The sequence below is a fragment of the Pelodiscus sinensis genome, chromosome 9 (assembly GCF_049634645.1).
Source record: "Pelodiscus sinensis isolate JC-2024 chromosome 9, ASM4963464v1, whole genome shotgun sequence".
NCBI lineage: Eukaryota > Metazoa > Chordata > Testudines > Trionychidae > Pelodiscus > Pelodiscus sinensis.
In genome coordinates, this window is record NC_134719.1 from 13160111 (window position 1) to 13174410 (window position 14300).

At 44.0% G+C, this 14300-nt stretch overlaps 1 protein-coding gene across 1 annotated transcript in view; it reads right to left on the reverse strand.

Moving 5' to 3' along the window:
- Positions 1 to 14095, reverse strand: part of C8B (complement C8 beta chain) — a 33129-nt gene extending 19034 nt beyond the window's left edge. Inside the window, exons 1-5 of the mRNA XM_006133495.4 lie at positions 13871 to 14095; positions 10444 to 10600; positions 8237 to 8378; positions 5619 to 5760; positions 2643 to 2775 (exon numbers count right to left, since the gene is read on the reverse strand). Of these exons, the coding sequence (XP_006133557.2) occupies positions 2643 to 2775; positions 5619 to 5760; positions 8237 to 8378; positions 10444 to 10600; positions 13871 to 13962 (666 nt within the window). The 5' untranslated portion in view covers positions 13963 to 14095. The remainder of the gene's footprint in view (positions 1 to 2642; positions 2776 to 5618; positions 5761 to 8236; positions 8379 to 10443; positions 10601 to 13870) is intronic.
- Positions 14096 to 14300: the final 205 nt, after the last annotated feature.

Here is a 14300-nt window from a genome sequence, read left to right on the forward strand (position 1 = left end):
AAACAAGTTTTAAATTGTGAAAGGAACAAAGCTTGCTTAATAGGTGTCACGTATCAAATCATACCAGACAACACGTACCATTAACTTCCATGGGCTTTTAATCAGGCTCCATATGTGATGCCCATTAAAGGTGAGTGACAAATATGGAAAATACTTGCGTGCCTATAATTTCACACAGTTCATGCGAGGTATTTGTAAACAATAACACTTATTTGCAATTCTGTAGCCTTCTATAAGCATATGACTCCCCGCCCACATAGCCCTGTTATCTGGGTATAGAGCAGCAGGCTCTCATCCTTTAGTGCCCTGGCTGATAGCCATGCCATTAGCCCTGTAGTGGTCAGCTTCTCCTTGCAACTCAGCCAAGTCACATAGGGTCCCAGCCCATCCGGGGTAAATCTGTAACAGTCCAGCCAATAATAGTCCAGCAACACCCTGCTGATCTATCTGTCTGAGTCTGGACTCACCTGTCCTAATCCCTGGTATATGGGCAGCTTCAATATCCCTTACAACTTGCTGGGTGGGTTTCTGCTCCACCTTTCCTGGTGAGGTGGTAGGGGAACCCAATGCCCTCCTACTTCCCTGGTTTCCAGTCCAGGGACTCTTGAACAGGAAGTCAAGGTCTCACTACACAGACCCCTGGCAGCCTCCCTGGACCACCTTCTACCTTACCTAATCTGCAGCCTCTTTCCTGGCAGCCAGGAATGTATGTATCAGCACCACTCTCTTTAGCACTACAGCTACACTACTGCAGAAAGTCAACTTAAGCGACGCAACTCCAGCTATATGAATAACAGAGCTGGAGTCAACGTACGTTAGGGAGAGTTACTGCGGGGTCTATATGGTGGGAGGGGGGGTCAGCTCTCCCATTGATTTCCTTACTCTTCTCATCTGTTGTAGAGTAGAGGGATCAACTGCAGAATGATCTACAGTCGATTTGGCAGGTCTTAACTAGGCCTGCTAAATAGACTGCCAGTGGATCGATCTCAGAGTGTTGATCTGGACTGTAGTATACACATAGGCTAAGTCTCTTCCACAATCTCCTGCTCATTTCTTAGCATCTGGTTCAGCTGCAGAAGAGATTTTCTCAGTTCCCGTGGCAGGACAGTCCTCCTCCCTGCAGATCTCTCAACCAGTAGATCAAATCCTGGGATGGACTCACCAACTCAACAACCACACTCCAGCCAGGCTTCTCTCTACTCTCCTTCCTGGTGTCCCTTAAGTGAGCCAGGTTCAGCCCTTTTAGCCCCTCCTTCCTCCTTTGACAGCTCCTACAGGTGTTGCAGTGCAAGACTGATTGCACCCTTGATTCTCATTAACTCCTGCAGGCCCAGGGTAGGGTTCGTACACTCCATCAAACCTCCTTTCTATGGGAAGGTTTCAAGGTCTTTTACAAATCTTTTAAAAAACACACAATTCCCATTGGATGTGAGTGTTTTTACACCAGTTTTATGGAGCAGGTTCCTGAGGCAAAGAGAAACTCAGGCCCAGATCCCACACCATTAAAGTCATTTAAGAGTTGCGCCATTGACTCCCATGCATGGAAGAATAAGCCCGGCCTGAACTTGCCCAAATTCACATGGAAAATTTTGCAGAGCCAAAATTTGGTCTCAGCTCTCCTGATTTCTAGTCCTCTGCCTGGACCATGAGACCCTTCTTCGGATGAGCATGCAACTCAGTCTAAACAAAGGTCCATACTAGGTAAAAGTACCCCATTTTGTATGTTACTATGAGCAAATCTTTCACTTTCATTATGGACCCTGGAATAATTTCTTTTTTCCTTCCCCTATGATTTTATATCTAATACTTGATTTTATATTCTGGTCATAGATGCCTTTAATCTGCTGCTAATTTTGTCTTTATTATTTTATAGAGCAGTAGGCCAGGTTCTCAACCTTTTTCTTTCTGATGCCCCACCCAACATGGTATAAAAATCTATGACCCGCCTGTGCCATAACAACTGGTTTTCTGCATATAAAAGCCACGACTAGTGCTAGGAGGTAGCAAGCAGGACAACTGCCCAGGGGCCCATGCCACAGGGAGCCCCTGAAACTAAGTTGCTCAGACTTCAGATTCAGCCCCACATGGGGGACCATTGCCTTTCCATGTTGGGTCTTGCAAGTTTAATGCCAGCCCTGTTGGCCCCGGATCCTTGGTTGAGAACCACCATGTTAGGTGATATAGTTTTCCCTTTTTTATTTCTTTGTGTCCATATGTTGCCATCCTTAATTACATCAGCACTCTTCTAGGAACAGAGGAGGAGCTGTTCAAGGCTCAAAGGAAAATTAGCCATCCAACTCTCATTGAAAGTCAGTGGGAGTCGAATGCCCATTTGTGCCTTTGGCAACGTCCCCAACTAACTTTTGTTAGTTAATGTATGTTCCTTCTATTGGCAGCAGCTAGCAAGATTTTTCATAAATATTATTAAAAATGGAGATGGAAGATTAAAACCTTTCCCCAGTTACCTGGCACCTAGAAAATAATTTCCAAAAAATGGGAACATTTTTAAAGTAGTTCACTACTTAGTCCTAAACCACTTGACCCCAATTCTTAAAATTCATTAAAATGTCATGTATCAAAGGATGCTGAAACCTATAGAAAATTTAATTAAAGTTTGTTTGCTGAAATGATCAGATTCTTACCTCCGGGGAATAGTTTTCTACATTGTATGGTTTTCTAAACCTGGTGTCCTTAATGTAATGTGGAGTGCACCCACCAGCATAGTACCTGTGATCAAGGACCAAACCCTCCAGATTGTTCGTGAGGACATTTAACCTATATAGGCACAACAGGAAAACAATAAAGTTCATAATTTAATTAGCAGTACAATACAGAATTTGGCTAAGAAAGGTGAGATTTCCCCCCATTTCCTTTTGTGCCTGTCTATCTTCTTGCTGCCTAGGCCTTCTGCCATCAGAATGTTTCCATCTTCTATCATCCATCCTAAGTGGTCTAGGAGAATCTTCCCCTCCAACGAACAAATGAAAGAGGGAGTTGTGTTTTGAAATGTTGCTGAAGATAATATCAACCACAGAAGAATTACAGTAGGTCTGCTGGGACTGATATGGCATTATCTCATCAATGTTAGCAATGTTTGTATATTGTACCAGTAAAAGTTCATGGAATTGAAATGGAAATGTAAAGCATAGATTTGGAGTTGCTCTTTCAGGAATGGCAGAAGGGGTGGGAACTCTTACTACATTTAAAAAGCAGAACTGCAGCAAACCCTAATTGAGTAGTCGATGGAAATTCCATTGACTATTCAATTAGCTCACTAACAGCTATTTAACATTCCTAGCCATTGGATCAGATCTTACATCCATCTGTAAACAGCAAAAATGCAATCTGGAAATTTATATGTAGAGAGATGGGCTTTTTGGGGAGGGGGGAATAATGGGACCAAAAGTTCTCCGTTATTCACCACCACCACTGAAGGGCGAATCCCAGTGGAATACCATCTACATAGTGCACAGTCTTGGGATACTGCACTAATCTGAATGAGATCATCGTCACATAGCTGTGAGCATTAATGGAGGAAAAATCACAAAAGAAAAATTACCGATAACAGCCATTTCCCCAGAACCTGTTACATTGTGCTCCTAGTTTTGTAAGACCTCCCTTTCCTTCATGTAGAGTCAAAGAACTGCATTTAAATGTATCTGAATTTTTTAAAATTAGCTTCAATCTGAGAACAAAGTAAGGGAGGTGTGCTAAAATCAGACTACTGTAGCTTCAAAGAGATGAGAGGCATGTTTCTGTAAGTGCTTAAATTATTTTTTAATTTGTACTAAGGTTAACAGTATGAAACATCAGTAATAACATGCCCAGCAGTCACACCTTCAGAGAGCTGCAAGGAAATGATCATTTTCTCTTGGATGTGATTTTTACCATAAGAAGCAAGATTTTTGGTGGGTGCATGTGAAGAATGCGATGAGGGGAGTATTTTCCCACAATAGGACTCTATAGACAGAATCATCAACTCAGATTAGGTTCTGGATTTCAAGCACCCCAAAATTCAGGGTTGTTTAGGTCTGGGCTGAAATTTTGCCCTCTCTGAAGAGGACGGCAAAACTTCCATTTGGCCGACATCACCCCAGCTGCTCTGCTCCGCCGCTTCCCCAAGTCCACCACTTGTCAGTTTCAGCAGCGGCAGCAGCGGATTTGGGGAAGTGGCGGAGCAGAACAGCTGGGGTGATGTCGGGTTTGTCCCGCAGTGCTGCCCCTCACCCCCCTGCTCGGCGATAACTACTGCAATCTGGGGGGTGGGGAGCCAGCTCCCCTCCCGGAAACTCTCGGCGGCGGCGCAGGGCTGAGCACAGCCGGAAAAGGGCAAGTTCGGGGTTCGAGTTGGTGCTGGACTATTGGGAGTGCCGGACCACTGGATGCCAGACAATTGGAGTTTTACTGTAATTAGAATGCAGTGCTTTAATATTAAGTATGAATGTGCTCAATTTAATCGAACAAGCTGGTGTGTACACTGTCTCTCTGGATATAGCAAAGATGATCATCTCCGTAAGTATCAGTGATGGACTAGATACTTTAGAAGAATGTTCTTCTAGGAACTTGGGTGCACCAAGAGTTATGTGCAATGTAAAGTATATAGGTCTGACAGAGTCCTGAAAATATTGTCTGGGGTGATTAACAGTCTGAGAGGGAGCTCTTACTCAGTTTAGCTCCAACAAGATGCTCTTTTGCTAAAGCTGAGGGATAACAAGGTGTCCTGAGAAAGTGTCAGATAGAAAGGCAGCAGCGTGCGGTTGGAGGGGGTTCCCTGGAAGTGGGGCCAGGAGTGCACTGGCTGCCAGCCCCCCCTCTGGGGACTATTGAATAGTAATGTAATTACTAAAAATTAATGCAGTTACACAGCTATTCAATCACACGCTATCTAACGCCCTAGCCAGAGTTTAAATAGGCCTCATCCCAGTCTCCTGGAGGCCAGGCAACATTTTTCATACATACAGAGTTGTAATCAGCTGATATTCCGATTTCGATTACTACCATTTACACCTTTGGAGTAACCCCTTTGACGTCAATCCGTACAACACAATGATCCGTGATTTTTCATGTGGTTCAAATAACAATCATCTGTCCATTTGTAATTCACTACCAACCCACTTTGCTTTGGTGAAACTGGCATATTTCCTGAAGAAAATAATTGAACACGTTTTCTTACAAGTCAGCTCCCCTGCCATGCCTACTGGCAGGCTAACTACCAGTGCCATATGGTATGCAGTATTACAACCATACGCTCACACACAGTGTGTGTGTGTGTGTGTGTGTGTGTGTGTGTGTGTGTGTGTGTGTGTGTGTGTGTGTGTGTGTGTGTGTGTGTGTGTGTGTGTGTGTGTGTGATTGTTATTCACCAAAGTTCTGATGAAACCCCCTTTGGTTCAATATGAATTTTTCCAGTGGCCTTTGTATTATGACCCAAGCCCTGCCAATTGTCACAACATTTAGAGTTCATTTTTAGCAAGTCTGAGACCACATCAAGATAGTCTCCTGATCTGCAAGGCAAGTGGAGGGAACTTTAACCATTTCAGGTTCCAATGTGTCTCCATTCTGAAGAAATTATTTAATTAAACATCCTATGTTAGTTTATGCAAAGGACACCTACTTACCCTCTTGCCAGATTCTCTATTCCCCAGTATTGCTCCATCTGCTGGCTGCATTTTTTATATACTTTTTTACAGTTTTTTTCATCTGACTGATCCCCACAGTCATCGTCTCCATTGCAAAGCAACCTCCGTGTAATGCATCTTCCTAAGATGCAATATTGAAATTGCTTAAATAAAAAATCCATTAGCATTTTTATGAAGAACTACAAAGCCACAGTCCTCACCCCATAAAGCTTATAAACTAAAGTGATGACAACATGTCGATCAGGGCTAGTTGGAAAATATTTCCTTCCTTCCCTGGGAAAATTTCTACTTTTCATTAAAAAAAAAAGTCTGAAAACTGCCCCAAATTGTAAAATTGATAAAAACTGGGGAGAAAAGTTTGTTTGATTAAGCAACAGAAAAATCAAATTCTTGATTAGGGAAGAAATTTTCTGTAAAAATTTTTGTTTAGTCAAAAACACAATTTTCTTGTGGGAAAAAAAACAACCTTTCCTTGGATTTTTTTCACCAGACCTAATAATAAAATAATTGCATTTATTTTTATGTACATGATCGACTACAAGAACAAATAACTTGAAATTCAATGAACAAACTTGGGACATTTTCAATGACAGGATTAATTACTGTGAGCATACTGGTAAAAACTTTAAAACACGTTCTTAAGAAGAAAAAGAATAGACATGAAGGCTGTATGTCTATCATGTCTTTTATGATTAGAATAGCTCTCCAGTGAGTTCTAAAGAAGTCTGTGAATCAAGAAGTGACAGAACAATTTTGTTTTCTCATGCTGTGTTGTCAATCCATAATAAGATCCTTACAACTGAGATGTTAATGAATTTATGAAAATAATATCTCGCTCTTATACAGTGCTTTTCATCAATAGACTTTTAAACATTTCACAATCTATGAGATTATTTATTCTCACAACAGCCTTGTGATCTAGGGAAGTGCAATTATTCTCACATTCTGAAAGGGGAACTGTGTCTCAGAGAGGGTAAATATTTTGTTTGGCCAAATTTTAAAAAAAATCAGTTTTTCATCTAACCAAGAACAAACAAATAAACGTCATTTCAGTTATTCACCCAGACCTTGGTATGTTGTTTTCCTTAATCTCTTTAGAAGGCTCAGTCATGGCAGATCTCAAAGTGTGGTTGGGAGCCCCAAATGGGTTGAGACTCTGAAGCTCAAAGGCTTCATCCCTGGGTGACAGGGCTCAAGTTACAGACTCTACCCTCTCCTCCACCTGGGACTGAAGTCCTTGACCTCAGGGGTGGTCCAAGGTGGGCTGAAGCAGCTTGAATGCGCGATCGGCGCCCCTGCCTGCACAGCCCTCAATGGCATGACATCATCATTGGGCGCACTGGGTGCCATGTTGAAGGAAGCGCCCAAGGCGACAGCCGAGTCGGCCTATAATCACGGGCCGCCCCTGCTTGACCTTCCACTTTGCCCCCCTCCTGCTCAAGGTGGAAGGACTTGGGCTTTGTCTAGGCAGCAGAGCTCAGGTTTCGGTCCCCCGTCCTGGGTTGCATAGTAATTTTTGGTGCCAGAAGGGGATCACAGTGCAATGGCATATGTGAACCTTGCTCTATCAGTTCCTCTGCTGTGACTGTGAAAAGAGAACTAACTGTTGTACGCTACAGAACAGCTATTCCTATGGGGTTATTACTACTACAGCAACACACCCATATGAAGCTTTTCCCTGATAACCTCGGGCATATGCCGACACCCTGGGTGTGTCTAGACTACAGGGTTTTTTCAGAAAAAGTGGCCTTTTTCAAAAAAACTAGTCTAGACTGCCACCGTGTTCTTTCAATATTAAATCAAAAGAACGCAATGGTATTTTTGACTGTGATAAACCTCATTATATGAGGAAGATCGCCTTTTTTGAAAGTGCTCTTTCAAAAAAAGGCATTCTTGAATGCAAACGGCTTTTTCGAAAGAGAGAATCCAGACTGCCTGGGTGCTCTCTTTCCAAAAAGTGGCTCGTTTTTTCGAAAGAAGTGGTTGCAGTCTAGATGCTTTCTTTCGAAAGAGGCTTGTTAGTCAAGACATAGCCCATGGACACATATTTTGCCACTGCTCTCTGACATTTTGAACCTGTTTTATCGCAGCTCTTATTGTTAAGACTTTTAAATATTGTATTTATTATTTATTTTATTAATCCATATGGATTAAAAGTAATTAATTCATATTAATATATGAGAGTTTTAAAAAGGTGCCCAATGACTGGAACATGGCCTACATTAAAATCATAGTATCAGAGAGTAACCAAGTTAGTCAGGATCTGCAAAAGCGACAAGGAGTCCTGTGGCACCTTATAGACTAACAGACGTATTGGAGCATCAGCTTTCGTGGGCAAAGACCCACTTCGTCACATGAATCTGACGAAGTGGGTCTTTGCCCATGAAAGCTTATGTTCCAATACGTCTTAGTCTATAAGGTGCCACAGGACTCCTTGTCGCTTTTATGAAAATCATAGTCACTTAAGTGCTGATGCGCTTTGGGCCTGGTCTTGACAGACCTTTACTAAGGCAGCCCCCAGCTCGAAGGAAAAAGCTCCTGTGCATTGTGTGACCAATTTCAGCAGGAGCAGAAGTGTCCCTCATTCAAGAGCTTACCTGTAATTGCACATACAAAGCCTTCGCATCTCACTTTGTTTCTGCAAGGACTGTTTGTAACACAAGCTTCTGTTTCTTTGTCAGCGTAGTCACATGCATCACCACCGAACTGAGAAGGCCGTTCCACACGGGCAAATCGGTACTGTAGTGACAGAAAATATCTACTCACCCGGATAAAATGCATGAATTTTATGGCTCCTAAATTAAAATATAAACATTTTGTATTAAGGTATATTTGCTATACGAGTAACACCAAGAAAAATAGTAAATAGGGTAAAATTTTGATGTTCTTCCAGTGGGTCTAATTCAAAAAAAGTAATTTTATTAAACAAGATTTCCGCACTTACTAGTATTAGAGTAAAAAAAAATGTTGGTTTTATTTTGACATTAGGATATATTTTGTTTCAATAGGACTAATCACTTGGAGCGGGAAAGAATAACGAAGGGTTCAATGGCAGTTCCATTCTTTCAGTTACAGTTGGTAACGACACCCCTTGTGATTCTCTGTCTGCCCGGGGGCTTAGTAGGCCTTCTGCTCCATTATTGACATTTTCCTGACAATCCCCCTGGGAAGTAGTTCTCTGCTGCCCTTTTTCCAGAACTGAGAGCCTTCACTTTTGACATTGCTGCAACATCATTACTCCGACTACAAAGGGCTGAAGCAAGGCTAAGGGGACTGCATTCTAAGAGTGGTCGTCTTCACCTGGTCACAAGCGATCTTTCCAACCTTGCACTGTTTAAAACAATGGGATTTTGGCCATTCACCTCATTAGGAACAGGATCTTAGTCTGAGGAAGTTCCATATGTAGAAAATGCTCCATGACAGGTAATGAAAAGGGGTCTCCCAGCCCTGTGAGGTGTGTGCCCTCAATTCCCATTTAAATCCAGAGCAGCTGAGGATGCTTTGCAACTTGCAGGAACCCTGTGGATATTGCCCCTATGAGTGAATGCTCCCTCCAAGGACTATGATCACTTGCTACATTTTGTATGGGGAGGGAAGGGGGCAAATTAATAAGCCTGATCCTACACTCTCTTATAAGAGCAAATTCTCATGTATGTCAATGGGAACTCTGTTTACGTACAGAATTGCAGGACTGAGTGGACAGAGGTGAGCCAGAATTCCAAAGCAAAGGGCTGAACCCATCCCCCATTTCCCAATAAAAGAGTTACTTGAAATTCATCTCTATGCAGGGAACCCTAGCACACCCACTCAAGCTCTAGGAGGTCTCTTGTGACACCTCAGTGGTATGTAGGTCTTGTGCTGGACCCTGAGTACCTTGCACAGGGTGAATTTCATATCAAACTGCATTGCCCCTGCAGATTCACCCTGCAGAAGATGTGAAGAGTCATGGGCCAGGAAAAGTGACTCCATCACTGAGTCTTTGCAGAGGCAATATTATGACAGGTGATCTTGCCTTTTATTCTCTCATATTTCTCATGCTTTACATTAAGATAATAGAATCATAGACTCTTAGGGTCAGAGGAGGCCTCGGGAGGTCATCAAGTCCAGCCCTCCCCCCCTCTGCTCAAAGCAGGACCAACCCCAACTAAATCAACCCAGGCAGGGCTTTGTAAAGCATGGAGTTAAAAACCTCTAGGAATGGAGATTCCACCAGGAACCCATTCCAGTGCTTCACCACCCTCCTAGTGAAATAGTTTTTCCTAATATTCAACCTAGATCTCCCCCAATTCAACTTGAGACCATGGCTCCTCATTCTGCCATCTGTCACTACTGAGAACAGCCTCTCTCCATCCTCTTTGGAACCCTCTTCAGGTAGTTGAAGGCTGCTATCAAATCCCCCCTCACCCTTCTCTTCTGTAGACTAAATAAGCCCAAATCCCTTAGCCTCTCCTCATAAGTCATGTGAGTCAGCCCCCTAATCATTTTTGTTGCCCTCTGCTGGATGTTCTCCAATGCATCCACATCCTTTCTGTAATGGGGAGCCGAGATCTGGATGCAATATTAAAGGGGAATAAACACTTCTCTAGATTTGCTGACAATGCTCCTCCCAATGCACCCTAATATGCCATTGGCTCTCTTGACTACAAGGGCACACCGTTGACTCATATATTGTCCACTGTAATTTCCAGGTCCTTTTCTGCTACTTAGTCGGTTGGTCCCTTGCCTGTAACAATGCTTGGGATTCTTCCATCCCAAGAGCAGGACTCTGCACTTGTCCTTGTTGAACGTCATCATAGATACTCACTCTTTTCTTTTGACAGGGGTCACAGGTGCTCCATGATGACCAGCTGGAAAGCAAACAGTCAATCGGCTGTGGGGGGTTGCTTACAGAGCGGGCCCATCTGCCTTTGGTTAGGCTCATGTTGACTCCATTTAGCCAAAGATGACGTTCATTTTCATCACTAAATGTTCACAATGAATCAGAATTTCAGTGTGCTGGAATTCAAAGTTAGGAGAACAGAATAGCACCTCTCTCTCTCTCACTCTCAGCATACTAAAAAAAATTGTTGTTCTGCTCAACTAAAATCTTTCGATGCAAAATACAGTGTTAGATACTGATCTCACACTGGATATGCAATTGTGTGGTTCCTGATTTGTTGTCATGACAGAGAACAGAATCAGGACCATAATGTCTTGAGTCACACAGGCTAAGGGTATTAGCTAAATGTAAACACCACACAAACATTCTGCTCCGTTTTAGGCATGTTCTCAAATTATGCCCATCACCGTGGTCTCAAACAAGGTCATTAATGACACACAACTAGACAAAAATCCTGAAGCTGGACTGCAACTGTAAGCACCATGGACTCTCCTAAGGAACAGGCAAAAATTGGTTCTGCAGCAGACTTGTTTAGCTAAAAGTCAGACAAAATTCCATTAAGAGCACCATGGATAGCTTAAAACAAGGGGGGTGCCTATTGCTGATGATCCTTGGAGCAGCTTTCACTTGTGGGAAATGTTGATATTATTTTTAGCAATAGTTTGTGTGCCTGAATTTCCCCAGTCACTTTTATATCACTAACCACTGGGTGGAAACGGTTAATTTCTTTTCTGCGGCAGAAGAATGGGAAATGCAGTGACTGGGTGGGAATCAAGCAGGCAGGCAGTGTGGGTATGAATATGTCAACGAACGGAGTCACCTTGAAGATAGACTAGAAGACCTACTACCAGGCATTAACTTTTAATATCTGCGTGACTGGAGCTGGAACCAAAGAACTAAGGTGTGAGCACACTGCAGTCAGAATCCTGCTAGAGGATGTGAATCCTGGATGTTTGGGCAGGGCAGACTTTGGGCTGCCAGCATGCACCGTGCATGTATGCTTTGCTTTTCATGTAGTGCTTCTTCGAGGACACTAATTAGTGCATTCCAGTTGTCTTGTCACGAAACATCTGTCCTGAGTCTCAGGAAACATCAACTGGTGGCACAGTTCTCAAGAGGGTAAGTCTCCAACAAGGGCCATGAACTTTCACACCTAGGCTATGTCTACACTGGTGGGTTGTTGCGCCTGAAGTATGCAAATGAGGCTAAGCATGGAATATTGCCAAGCCTCATTTGCATACCTAATGAGCCACCATTTTTGCGGAAGAGGCCCTTGAGCAAGAAGGAGCTGTCTACACTGTCCCTTCTTGCGCAAGAAAAACCCTCTTGAGCAATGCCGTTATTCCTGAAAATAATCAGCGTAGCAGCATTGCGCAAGCTGAAAAAAATGTGCATATTTTCTAAGAACGTTGAAAGGACTTTTAATTCTAAATTTGGTTTTGTCTGGAAGGCCTAAACCAGGGGTCTCAAACTCATGGCCATAGGGCCATCTGCAACCTGAGCAGTTCCACAATCCAGCCCACACACGGCTGCTGGCACTTGAGTTCCTGTGGCCCTAAGTGGGGGGCATCTGCACCCTTCCCCCAATCCAACCCCTGGTCCCCTCCTGCCACACCTTCTCCCCCCTCCCCATCACGCTCCTTTTCTCAAGCCCCTGCACCCAAGGGACATGGCCTCAGGAATTCCCAGGGAGGCTGGGGTGGGGCAGAAGCAGGGATGGGGTACCCCATATTCACTGCGGTGGGGGGAGCTGTGGGGAAGTGGAGCAAGGCAGCAGCCGTTGCTCTACTCCGCCACAACCTCCCAGCCAGACCAATTGCTCCACTTCACTGCAGCGGCGGGAAGTGGAGTGGCCCTGGCCCAGCGCAGGCTGGCTTGGGAGATGGTGGCGGGACAGAGCAGGTGGCTATGGAGCTTCATTTTCCCCATGGTTCTGCTGCTATGGGGCGTGCCCAACTCTTGCTGCTGGCCCCAGCCCACCCAGGGCCCCACAGGCTTACCTACATAAGGATGGTCCCCCACATGAAATGGGATGCTGCCCCTCTGCTTTGCCTCTTATGGTGAATAAGGAATGTCATCTGAAGCTATTTTAGGGTCTCTGGTGAATATCATCATCATCGCGAGCGCCCCCCCCCCCCTCAAAGCATGGGGCCTGGGGCAGCCATGTCAAAATGTCTCTGCACACACCTCCCCTGGGCCACAGCAATATGCTGGCAGTGGCACAGAGCTAGCAGCCAGGAGCTGCTCTACCTCTGCTATACTACCAGTGGTGGCACCAGAGGCCACCCAAGGCAGGTTTGAATTGCTTGGGGGTGGCAGGCAAGGCCAGGGGATGCATGGGGCTAGGGGGAGAAATGCATGGATTGGCAGGTGGGGCTGGAAGATGTGTGGGGGAGGGAGCATGAGGAGACACTCCTGCCCCCGAGCCCTGCCAAAGAGGGAGAGCCAGCTGGCCCACTAGGAGGATCTGGGGACTAGCACTGGCCCTAAGGCAAATTGAGTTTGAGACACCTGGCCTGAGCCCTGATTTGGGTTTGACTGCCCCTGCCTCTCCTCTACATAATAGTTCCAGAGGCTCCCAGGGAACACAGTAATTCTGTCTTCTCTCCTAGGTTTTCTATTTCCTGCAGAACTTAGCAGTGCTGTTCCCTAAAGGCCAGACCTGATGTTAGACACGTCCTCTTCACCAAACCTACCAACGATAAGCAAACTGCCCTATCAGTGCCTCTAGCCATTGTCACAACAAGGAATTGAAAGAAGTGTGAGATGTGAGCGCTAACCCTCCTATATAGCAGATTGTTCTTAATATTGTTCATTCAATATTCAATATAAAAAAAGGAAGGGGGGAAATGGATCAGCCAAGCAGGTAGTCCACACAAAATGAGGACCATAAGGTATTAGACAAGTTCAGACATTTAGGATCCCAGTAGCTAGATAAAGAGATGATCTAGCCCATCCCCCAACAAGTACCGATTCTATCCAAGTAGTAAAAGAGCAAACACATATTAGGCTAAATTACTTTTATTTTGACTCCCAAATGAAGCTGGAATGTAGTAACCCTCAAAATGCCCTTGTGAGGCACACAGAGTCTGGAATTTTGCACTGCAAACAGCTCTTCATTTCTTTACAACCTGACTGTAACATTTGGACACATAGATTTGGGTTACTTTTTTCTAACCAGTCACTTCAGAGTATGCTGATTTTAAAACAACGCCTTTTCTTACTTCACCAGAGACCTCAAAATAGCTTCAGATGACATTTCTTATTCACCATAAGAGGGAAAGCAGAGGGGCAGCATCCCATTTCATTATCTATCATGTCTCTGCATACATATTGAAAAACATTCACTTACCTAAAGCAATGCACACTTAGGAAGCCCAGCACGGCACAAACGAGGAGCAGTTTCACGGGGTACAAGAGAGGAGTAGTTTGTGATATACTCATGATTCCAAGATAGTATCAGCAAATATCAGTGGCAATCCTAAACCACTGCAACTCTAGCTCAGCTTTCTATGAGATCTGAAAGTGTTTTAAGCAGCAAAGGGTAAATTAGTCAATCTTTTGTTTACCATGTGGAAAAAGCTATAACCCACCTCCTGACAAATTCACATGACAACCTTTATAATTGCTTGCATGCAGCTTTCTACAGGAAGTTCTGAAAACTCTGCTGAAGGAAGTTGGAGAAAATACCAATCAGCTTAGAAACAATTTAAATTTTCCCTTCATGTGATTTTTTTCAGACATTGCTGAAAACAAGATATATTTCACCAGCACGGTCTCAT